This window comes from Diospyros lotus, chromosome 15 (genome assembly GCF_014633365.1).
Source record: "Diospyros lotus cultivar Yz01 chromosome 15, ASM1463336v1, whole genome shotgun sequence".
Lineage (NCBI taxonomy): Eukaryota > Viridiplantae > Streptophyta > Magnoliopsida > Ericales > Ebenaceae > Diospyros > Diospyros lotus.
The window spans coordinates 1818132-1830449 of record NC_068352.1 but is presented as its reverse complement, the minus strand read 5'-3'; the positions used below and the strand labels follow the sequence as shown (position 1 = coordinate 1830449).

The following is a 12318-nucleotide window of genomic DNA, read 5'->3' as shown; positions in this document are numbered from 1 at the left end:
ATATTTGCCACTAATTTAATCTTAAACACTCTTATGATCATCAGATATCTGAGGGTTACCCAAGTAATTAGCCCCTGTGCCTTTACTAACAATTCCCTACTCAACCTTGGTGAATCATAAGCTTAAAACATCAATTTTGGTACACCAAAATGTCCACGGTATACAACGATTTTCGCTTGGGTTAACCATCTTCCAAATTGAGCACACCTATGTACTTGACATTAAATCCTTAACATGGCTCATGTCTCAATTTGAATTACCCGCACTCCCTTTAACTTAATTACCCTCAAAGCTTAGTTATTGATTAAACATTTAATTTAATCAATAATCTCCCAAAGTTCATAAATACCACAAAATTGGAATTTTGCTTTCACTAAATGTATTCAAAAGTACACTGTGACATGGAGTGTTACAATATAGGTAGTCAAATTCTAGTTGTCAGAGTAATCCCTGTCTTCACTGTGGTTCCATAACAATTTATAACCATATGCAAACACCATCAATAAATCTTTTCATGTTTCTCAAAACAATTTCTCAAATTCACATTAATCATCAAATAACAGAATTGAGAACATACATATCATGTGAAAAACTTTCCAATCATGCATGGGAATAAATTTTCAGAATGTATAATCCTTGAATTTTTGGATTTGTGATGAGTAGAACTCGTATATGCTTGATTTTTATACCTGTCTACAAGATTATCCGATAGTCTTCATTATACTTTATCCCAATTTTTTATTATCCATATCAGAATCTCTTCCGTTCATTTTTTGATTTATTTGTGTTTGATTGCAATTCCCAATTTTCTGTGAACTCCTCTCTGAAACTTTATTTTTTGAAATCAAATTTATCTCCATTTAGATTCAAAGCTCAATCCTAATGCTCAAAACTATGATAATCCATCTCATCTAAATCTCCAAGTTTCAAAAACTGCATTCATTATGCTTGGTTATCATCATCTCAAACTTTCCTCCTGTTTATCCGTTTTTGGGGGGGATGTTACAAAACAAGTGTGTGTGTGTGTGAGACCTTGGCATGGGAGGTGTGTGAAAAAGACAAGGGTGAGCTTTCAGTGCCCTTAGCCCATTTGAATGATGTAGCCAGGTGTGAGGTATGATGGGCATGGACCCAGGGTGCCCAAAGGGGAATAGGGAAAAACTGAAGTTGCCTTCATGAATTATGTGATTTATGAACATTGCGTGTGATTACATTGCCATGATATACTGAGATTATTTCTCATTTGTTGCATTTTAACATTCCAGACAATGCAAGGGATGGAAAGAAAGACCAGTTTTGGTTAGATACGATATGGAGAGTTGTATAAAATCATGTATGTATCTGTAAAACATGTTAAATAGTATGTTGACATTTTAAAGTTACACATCAGATACATATGAAATGAGGATATTATGATAAACTCATACTTGACGTTATCTTAGTTTAATGTTGAGATGTGAGAAAAGTGAAACCCTTAATAAAGAAGACCAGACTTGGGACCAAAATGGGAACTGAGGGCCTACCCACATGTGAAGGTATCAAAGAGACATCCGTTTGACAGGAAGACTCCCTTGCGACTTCGCGTGGAAGAGTCACGGGACAGCGCCCTGCACTGAAATTTGGATTTAGGAGGCAACTCCTAGACAGTTGTCAGTGACCGTCAACTGCCTAAATGTAGTTGCGCAAGTCTGGCAACTCCACCACTAGTGGGAAGGAAAAGGGAAAAAGGTACAAAAAATAAAAAATAAAACTAAAGACAAACCAAAATTATCAAACAACGTATTAAGTTTTCATTTTTTAAATGAAAATGAAAAATGAGCACAAAAATATGGTAAAATTGGAAATTTAAAATAGAAAACTAATTCAAGGATCTGAAAGTTGCAGAGTTGCAATGCTCTCTATCAGATACAAGGCCTACCCATGTGTACTGTATCTTGGTTCGAGGTAATTTAGTATCTCAGTAGAGTAAGAAGTAGATAATGTGTGATACCCTGCTCCTTTGAGTTGTCAGAAATGTAGCTTAGCAATCAATTGAGCATTGGAATAGCAGTCGACAGTAAGTATGCTAATTAGTAGCTGGAAGTGAAAGGTTTCAACAGAATCATTAAGCACTTGAAAGATAATGCAAATTCTTGACTGTTTTGTTGAACAGTCCATAATTTATGTGTAGATTTTACAGAATGATGAGATGCAGTTATGCCACATGCACTTTTAGCTATACTCTCTTAGCAGATTTCTTGGACATCCCTCTTGATTGATGAAGGTTCAGGATTGGAGAATGGATTCAATTGCTTCAATGAGAATACTGAACTGCTGTCGAATTAAGCTTCTGAAATTGTGTACAGTGTACTGAATGCAATGTTATATATTTGTGTATATATTGTCCTTGTGTTGGTTTAGAAGCAGGTGGTGGCAAGTCACTTTATTGTGGTGACTTAGCTGAAGTTTTTACACCAGAAAATTTGCTATTTATCTTTGTAGAGGTGGCAGTAGGAGATGGTTTAGAAGAGAAGGTAGTTTCAATATTTCCCTAACTTAATGAACAGATAGGATTTTCTTCAGGAGGGGGATGGCTTTTGGTTATCCAAATACATGCATGGCTGGGATTAGTTGAATTAGAATATATCTACATACAAAAGCATTATGCCAGCATTTGTACGCTCATATGCACCCAAAAGCATTGGACTGAAATGTAATAGGAAAAAAAAAAACAAGTGGTGACCCACTTCTTGTGTGGCCGTGAGAGGGGCTTACATCCATGTGCACATACATACGCACTGACTGAATAGGCATGTGGTCAGGTCCATACACTTGGGACGACCACCATTGCACGCCCCCCACCGCTCGTGCCCTCGATTTCTGTAGAGCAGGTATATCGCAGGTGTGAGGCTTTGCCTCACTGAGCAGGGCAAGGATCGACTCACGACCCATCGATGCGAACTCGGCATATCGCTTGTCCGATCACTCGACCTATGCCCTGGGGGGCGGTCAAGTCCATACACTTAATAGTAGGTCATATGGTATAAGGCGCACATGTAAGTCAAGCATATGTAATAAATCCTGAAGCTCCATTAAAACGTAATATAAGCTAAGAGGCGTTACATAGCCACTTTTAGGATTTTTTTTAATACCGCTTAAGACCTCCTTAAGGACATATTGTCGTTACCATACCCAAAAGTAGTGTACACACAACAAGAGTTACGTTTTGGTATCATGTTTGAAATGGTTTGAACTACTAAGATACCATGATCCACTCCGTCTTGTAACAATTTTATGGTCTTCAGAATAGTTTGCTTGATATTTTCTTGTTAGTTGGTTTGTATCCGTTTTCAATTTTCCATCTATACTATTTAGCAAGTGAATTACAAGTTTATTTTCTTATCTAAACATGTTGGGTTGAAATTTATTAGCTATACTGACAACAACATTTGACTTCTGGTCTTGGTACACAGAGACCCTAGGTGGAGGTGACTATTTGTTTGCTGTTAGAATGCTTATGGTTTTGTTTCGTCGAGAATTCTCTTTTGGTGATTCACTATATCTTTGGGAGGTATGTTCTTACTAACTCCTTATATATTCAAGATGAAATAATTGAAAATGATTTACAGAAAAAAAAAATTGAAAATGGAGGCTGACAAAGTGCCTTTGGTAAGTATTCTTGGAGAAGCAAATAAATTTCTTAGAGAGTTTACTTTTATCTTTTATATTATTATTTTTACTTTCAACATGCCCCTTTACTCGTGGCTAGACTTCACTGCATAATTGGTTCAACCAAGTGCAACAATTTAAATATTAGGTTAGTAGTGAGGTTTAAACTCAAGACTTTTATCTACTCTAATACCATATTAAATCACTAACCAGAAACCACCATCTCATCTAAAAGCTTAAGTTGTTAAAGGGTTAACTTTATCTTTTACATTATTATTTTTACTCTCAACGGTCCTAGTATTGTTTTCTTAATGTGCCACAGATGTATCCCATATTTCCTTGTTCTAGATTACAAAATTTTCTTAAATATTAAACCTTAAGATCCTAACTTTATTGTGCTTCTGAATAATTTAGTAAGGGCCCTAACAGGTAAACAAGTTAGTAACTTTTCTATGCCTATGTATCTTATTTAGCTCTAGCCCACAGATCTGTTTTATATTTGCTTGTCGGTACTTGTCTAGGTATATTCCTATCTTTCAGAGATGTTGTGCGTCAGAATTTCTCCTTTCTATTTCTTTTTTTTTTTCTTTCTTTCTTTCTTTACTTTTTTGGGGGGGTTTTGGGGGGAGGGGCACATTTGGGTTACTAAAATTGTTGAGATAACTCCTGTATGGCTCTATTTTGCTGGAGGAAAGATACAGATTGGCAGCTCTATATGTTAAATTTCCCAATTCTAACTTGTAAATCCATCCAGAGAATTGTTTGAGCTTTACTCTATATAAAGAACCGTATTATTTTTTTTTTATCCAGCTGACCTTCATGCAAATGCATGAATGCTTGTTTATGAACCCTTTGATATGTGTGTAGGAAATAGCAGAACATAAAATGCAGAAAATTATTTCAGAGAAAAAAACCACAAATAAGTTTCATTCTATTCAAATACTTATATACTACTATAAAAGCTGAATATCAAAATGATTGAATTAATTATGATATGTACGTGGCCACCCTTCTTATAGGAAGGGAAAATTACAACATAGGAAACTTTATCAACAAGAAAGGAAAATATATATACAGCCTTGTAGGAAGTTTCCTAAATCTAGTTTAGGCAAGTATCCTAAACTGATTTGGAAACACTAAATAGGAAACTTCTAAATATACACTACAACGCATCTCTTCAATATTCACGAGATCCAACAACTACAAATTTACATGAGAGAGAATTGGACCATAACTATCTCCACTCCTAACATGTTTAATGTAACTTCCAACATTCCTAAACTTAAGCAACTACTTTGCTTTTACAGCAAATGCATTGACTGAATACAAAACATATAAAACATTAAAACAGAATACAAAAAAACATATATTGACAGCTGGTTCCCTCTGTGAAATCTGCTATGACATTAAGGAAAGTCTCAACGCATCAACACTCCTCCTTGAGACTTTTCTTTGAGGCCACAAGTTTGCTTCTTACATCTTCAGATCTCTTCTTGGAAAGTGCCTTGGTAAGCATGTCTGCAACTTGCACTTCAGACTTACAATGCAGCAACTTAACTTCTGGATTCTTCTCTGCTTCTCTTATGACATGAAATTTGACTTTAATATGCTTAGTTCTACCATGCTGCACAGGATTATTTGCAATAGCAATGGCAGATTTGTTCACACAAAATGACAGTAGGCTCAACTTGCTCTTCCCCCAAATCAATCATTAATTTTCTAAGCCAAATTGCTTGATTAGCTGCAGCAGCAGCAGAAATATACTCAGCCTCAACAGTTGACTGAGCTACCACCTCCTGCTTTTTGGAGTTCCATGAAAATGGACCTGAACCGAATGAGAAACATAGCCTGTGGTACTTTTTCAATCCTCCATACTTCCAGCCCAATCACTGTCAACATGTCCCTGCAAATAGCCATCAGTTTTCTTCTCATACCACACCAAAATCAGCTGTGCCTTTAATGTATCTCAACACTCTTCTAGCAGCATTTAGGTGAGCTTGACTTGGTGAGTGCATAAACCTGGATAATAAGCTGGCTGGAAACATAAGATCAGGTCTTGTAGCACTCAAATAGAGCAGATTTGCAATCAAACTTCTGTAAATAGTAGCATCCAGTTTCCGTCATCTAAACCTAGTTTTTCTTTTTGAACAAGTGTTGTTGCAGCTGATTTACCCCCCTCCATCTTGAATTTCTTAAGCACATCCTAGGCATATTTTCTTTGAATAAGAAAATTGTCTCTTTCCATTTGATAAACCTCCATTCTCTAGAAGTAATTCATCAACCCCAAGCCAGACATCTCAAACTCTTGCTGCATTTCTTGCTTGAACCTTTTCAAAAGCTGAAAATTACTTCCTGTTGCCAACATATCATCCATATACAAGGACACAATCAACTGCTCACCATCTTCCAGGCCTTTAACATATAATGTAACCTCATTTTCGCTCCTCTTAAACCCTTGATGGATCAAGTCAGAGTCAATTCTAGCATACCAGGCCTGAGGGGCCTGGTTCAATCCATACAATTCCCTCTTTAATCTGTAGACTTTATCTTCATGACCTGCAACTTCAAATCCTTGAGGCTAGTGCAAATAAATCTCCTCCTCAAGAATGCTATTTAAAAAGGTAAGACTTGACATCCAAATGATACACATTCCATCCATTTTTAGCAGCAAAGGCAAGAGGCAATCTGATGGTGTCATGCCTTGTCACAGGTGCAAATGTAGATCCATAATCCACACCAGTCATTTGTGCATATCCTTTCACTACCAGCCTGGCTTTATGCTTGAAAATGGAACCATCAGGATTCAACTTTGTTCTGGAGACCCATTTGACACCAATTACATTCTTTCCCTTTGGTTTAGTGGTGAGCTCCCATGTTTGATTCTTCTCATCATAGCAATCTCTTCCTTCATTGCTTCTGCCCTTTTTCATGCTTGGAAGCTTCAATAAAGTCAGTTGGATTTGAATTGGCTACATTGCAACTTTCATAAATCTCAGAGAGAGATTTAGCTTCCAGAATTGGAGAATCTGAATCATCGCCACCATCTTCACTTGCAGCAGAAGACTTAGAAACCTCAGTTGCTCCTCCTAAGCTTGATTTTTGAGATGAAATTGCCGGTTGCTTTTCAACTAAATTTTTCTCCCAATTCTAGAAAGCAAATTGATCTACCTCAGCTTCTCTGGAAACCATAATCTTTTTTGTCTCCATACTATAAATTCTACACCCTTTGGATTGAGCTGTCAGCTGCATAACCCAAAAAGATATCTAATTCTGCTTTTTCATCCAATTTACTTCTTCTCATAGCTAGTACAAGAACATAACATATTGAACCAAAGACCTTCAGATGTAGAACTGATGGTTTTGAGCCAAACCATGCTTCATAAGGTGTCATACCCTTATGAACCAAAGACCTTGTTTTGAGTCTGTTTAGAAGATAGACAGCTGTATTTATAGCTTCAGCCTAGAAATTCTTGGGCAAGTTCTTCTCAAAGACCATGCACCTAGCCATCTCAACCACAGTCCTATTTTTTCTTTCTGACACCCCATTCTGCTGTGGAGTATAGGCTACTGTCAACTGATGATTAATGCCTGCATCTTCATGAAACTTTTTAAACTCACCAGACTTGTACCTCATGCTATTATCTGAACTCAAAGTCTCGATACAACATCCACTTTGTTTTTCACCAAAAACCTTAAACTTCTTGAAAATGGAGAAAACTGCAAATTTTTTGGCCATAAAATATACTGTTATCCTAGGGTTACTTAAATATGAATCTTTAGCCAAAAACACCCCTCTCACATACACAATCATTCACGGTTTGAATGATATCAATCAGAACAGAATACACAAACAGAATTAAAAGCCAACAGTAAATACAAAATGAACAGCAACAGAAACGGAATTGAAAGAATAAGAACGCGCAAACCAAACATCCACAAGAACACCGAGATTATCCTGGTTCAGATTGCCCTTTGGGACAACCCTACATCCAGCCTAAGAACCCTCCAAGAGCAGCCTTCTTTGATTCAAAGAACAATAACCAGTACATTACAAGCCTTCTCTCAAGATTACAAAAGCTATTCTAAATTCACAGCCTTTCTTCTCTCAAAGCTTTCTCGTGAAACAATAATATCATGTGCTAATGATGCCTAGCCCCTCTTGTCCTATTTATAGAATATTAGGGCAAAAACTCCTAGGCTATTACAAAACCGGGTATTGATATTACCATATTACCTCCAACTTAACAGCTACAAGTGAGGCCACCGCCTGTCTCTACCCTCTAAAACCTCATAATAACCTGTGTAAAGACACTGCTATCACTGCCATCAATACTCCAGACAAACTCTTAACATATACCCAAACCATTCTTATAATATCATCAATGAACAAGATAAAATATTTGCTTCCATTCAAAGATGGAATGCTTACTGGACCACAAACATCAGTGTGGACCAATTCAAGTTTGCTAGTTGCCCTCCAAGCCTTGTTGACAGAAAAGACTTTTTTATTCATCTTGCCCTTTAACAGTATTCACAAATATTATAACTTACATTAATTGTAGACATATCCCTCACCAATTCATTTTCTTCCAATGGAAAACCATCATCAGTTTTGGCACTATAAACATGTGTAGCCATATTAAAATCCAATGGAAAACTATCATCAGTGTTTTTTAATCTTGCAATTTCACAGCCATCAACACCAGAAACAGTACAAAATTCACCTTTAAGATTTAATGAGTAACCCTTCTCCATCATTTTGGCTACACTTAACAGATATTGACCTAGGCTAGGAACATAACAAACATCTGAGATGAACTTTGTACCTTCTTTAGTATCAATAGTAACGGTTCTTTTGCCCTCAGTCTGTACAAGATCTCAATTTCCCAATTTCACCTTGATTCTGTAGGATCTCTTAAGTGAATTAAACATGTTAACATCACTTGCCATGTAGCTTGTGCAGCCACTATCAACAAGCCATAGGTTGCTGCCACATGACTGAGAAAATGTAGTGGCCATAAACAAACATTCCTCAGGTTGTGGTTGACCATCAATCAGATTTGCTTGTTCCACAGGTTGCTGCTCAGTTTGCTCCATCTTCAATCTGCAAAACCTTTCAATATATGCCCTTACCTCTTGCAATAACTACATCGGTACTAAGGTTTACCTTTGTGCCAGCAATCTTTCTCAAGGTGGTTTGTCCTTTTACAAGTTCTACATGGTGGGAACTTACCCTTTTTTGTGAAACTCTTTTGAGCTTTCTGATGGAGCTCTCCCTTTCTACCCATCTTTCCCTCCATATTTCTTGCCTTTATGCTTCATCACAAGTGCTCCTTCAATGCTCTCTTCTAACCTCATAGAGGTCCTTTGCTCTTGTGCTTGCAGTTTGCTAATAAGCTCTGCAATTGACAATTGCTTCAAGTCACAAGATTCTTCAATTGTTAAGATCTTGGACTCAAATCTGTCAGGCAAGTTGATCAACATTTTCTCCACCACCTTTGAGTCTTCAAATGCCTCACCATAAAGTCGAATTTGATTCACAAGCTCCATGAGTTTTGAAGAATACTCCTTGACTGTCTCCCCATCTTTCATTCTTAACATTTCATACTCTCTTTTAAGAGTTAGCAACTTGATCATCTTTACCCTATCACTACCTTCAAACTCTTCCTTCAATTTATCCCATGCTTTCTTTGGTGATTCACAAGCCATTATCCTTGTGAAAATTACATCTGATATTGCTGAGTGTATGCAAGTTAATGCCTTGGCTTTTCTAGTCAAATCTTCTTTGTGTTTCTTAATCTATGCCAGTGTTGGATTTTGCATAAGAGGAGTAGGATCAGCTTCACTCTCAACAACTTCCCACAAACTCAAGGCCTTTAAGTAGGCTTCCATCTTGATAGCCTATAAATAATTCTCTCCTGTGAAAACAGGACTAGGAGCAGAAAATTTACTTGAAGCCGTTTGAAAAATAGAAAAATGAACAGCTCACAAACTCACAAAAATTTCCTGAAAAAAAAAATACTCACAGACCCACAAGAAGGAGGCTCTGAGACCATTTGTAGGAAATGGCAGAACATAAAATGCAGAAAATTATTTCAGAGAAAAAACCACAACACAAGTTTCATTCCATTGAAGTACTTGTACAACAAATTTACATGAGAGAGAATTGAGCCATAACTATCTCTACTACTCCTAACATGCTTAATGTAACTTCCAACATTCCTAAATTTAACCAACTACTTTGCTTTCACAGAAAATGCATTGACTGAAACATTAAAACAGAATACCAAAAAAACATAAACTGACAGCTAGTTCCCTCCATGGAATCTGTTTTGACATTAAGGAAAGTCTCAATGCATCAATAACGTGGTTGTCAGCTGCTAACTTGGTAGCCATCAGAAGGTGCAGTCAGTTGTTCAAGCTTTTTGAATTATTTGAACTCCCATCCAGAGTCCCAGTATTACCAGTGGACATGAAAGCATTCCCTTTTTTTTTTCCTTTTCCTAGTATATGGTTATGGCACAGGTAACAAGGCAATTTATGCCAACAAGGATATAGAAATTATCTTCTCGGATCTTTTCTTTTCACGTGCATTGCCATTTGCATTTGGTTCTTGTAATGCGCTAATGGTTTCTCTAAATATTTAAAAACTCTTTTTTCTATCTTGGTCTTTTGACCAAGAAATATGCTTTTTTGTTTGTTGGACTTCTGTCATGTTTCTTTCCTGCTAAACAGATGATGTGGGCTCTGGAATATGACCCTGACTTGTTCGCCATCTACGAGGAACCCCATTCGGTTGCAGAAAGACCTGAGGGATCTAAAGTAAAACCCAAGTCAATAAGCCAATGTGGGAAGTTTGAGAGAGAAAATATGAAAAATGGAGCAAAAAATTCTGATGCCCCACTACCCATTTCTGTTTTTCTCGTGGCCAGTGTCCTGAAAGATAGAAGCGCAAGGTTACTCACGGAGGCCCGAGGCCTAGATGATGTTGTTAAGGTAAGTCCCAGGAAGTTGCTCTTCATTAATAGGAAATTGAGCAGGCTTTGGAGGTATTGTTATGTTACCATTAAAAGTCTTTTCTTTTACTGTAAATGCGATTATTTCAGTTTCCTTCTTGATGGTTACCCTTGCCAAAACCCTGAGAAAAGTCTGCTCAAACATATTTTATCAATAAAAACATCCTGACGACACTCTGCTCGTTTTACTAGTGAATTATGCTGCAAGATTTGGTATTTACGCTGTAACTCTACTGCCTTTTAGTGACTTGTCTCTCGCTCTTTCTTCAGATATTGACTGACATTACAGGAAGTCTGGACGCCAAAAAGGCATGCAATGAGGCAATTAAACTCCATAAGAAGTACCTAAAAAAGGTACAATTATTTCTTGGATCTTTTTTTGGTGGAATCTTAAGAGTGCTTGTCCTACATCATCTTGAAAATCGCATGTCAATATTCTGTAATGGGGAATTATTGATCTAAGTTTATATCCTACAATCGATGAATGTGAAACATGATGAATTTTGAATGGATGGATGTGAGGTCAACTATTATGGAACTTAGGAACCCTAATGCTATTAATTTCATACTACAAGGTCAACCAATTTTATCTCTCTGTTGATTCTTTGATTCCTTGTGTGCATAGCATGCGAAGAGATTTACCCATTGAATCTTCTTGCATAGACCTCTCACTCAAATAAAAGGTATTCAGTTACCTTGTTTTATTCTATATCTGGCCAGCATGCATCATTGAACAACACAGAAGACAACTATGATCCCTGGTTCACAATTGCATTCTGTTCAATATCGATAGCCACTTGTTTCACTGAAGTAACTAGAAAGCGAAACATCAGGGACATCAGCCTGTGAATTTTAGAACTTTTGACAACCTTATGTCATCAACTTGTTTTGCTGTTGAAATGTTTTTGGTCCCAGATTTCTTCTTCATGGAATAAATTGTCTCAATCGTTGTTTGTACTATTATCTCTAGCGAGGGAATTTACAAGAAGAACATCCGGCATAGAATTTTGCTGTCTTGTTCTTTTACATAGATTGTATTGTTAATGTAATTTTTAAAAATCAAATGACATTATAAATGCCGTGTCATGACTCTAACCTAGTTAGGATAAAATGTTGTTAATGATGACGATAATGTTGTTGGCACTATTGTTGCAGGCCAAGAAGGCATGACTGCAAGCTAAAGCTTGGGTTTGGAAGAAACGAATGGCTACAAGAATAACAGGTGGTTTTGGAAGTGAACATGGTATGCTTCCATTGTAAGATCTTGGCTCAGGCTCCATAGAGAGAACACTCTTCAACCAGTAGAAGAATGCTGGCGGAAGCTTTTGTTGCACGTAAAATCAATCATTGTAACATGTATATTTAAAGCATTAATTGTAATTCATAATACGAAATATTGTTTCTATCATTACCTGTTAATTTGTAAAACTGATCAAATACAAGGAAAGAAAAAAAAAACAATTTGCTCCAAGTTTACTCCACATTAAAGAAGGATTTATCACTTTTTTGGTGGCTGCTCCCTGCTTTCCAAGAGTTGAAGCAAAATCGTTCCTATATGCACTCTCCAATCACAAACAAAACAACCTTCGTGTTGTTACCAAAGCTCGTAGTCTAATGGTGCACTTGAGAAGGTGAATTCTTTCTAGAATTTGCT

At 36.8% G+C, this 12318-nt stretch overlaps 1 protein-coding gene across 1 annotated transcript in view; it reads left to right on the top strand.

Moving 5' to 3' along the window:
- The window catches only part of LOC127791391 (uncharacterized), a 43095-nt gene extending 30930 nt beyond the window's left edge, over window positions 1-12165 (top strand). The window contains exons 9-12 of the mRNA XM_052321245.1: window positions 3453-3550; window positions 10384-10644; window positions 10935-11018; window positions 11820-12165. Of these exons, the coding sequence (XP_052177205.1) occupies window positions 3453-3550; window positions 10384-10644; window positions 10935-11018; window positions 11820-11834 (458 nt within the window). The 3' untranslated portion in view covers window positions 11835-12165. The remainder of the gene's footprint in view (window positions 1-3452; window positions 3551-10383; window positions 10645-10934; window positions 11019-11819) is intronic.
- Window positions 12166-12318: the final 153 nt, after the last annotated feature.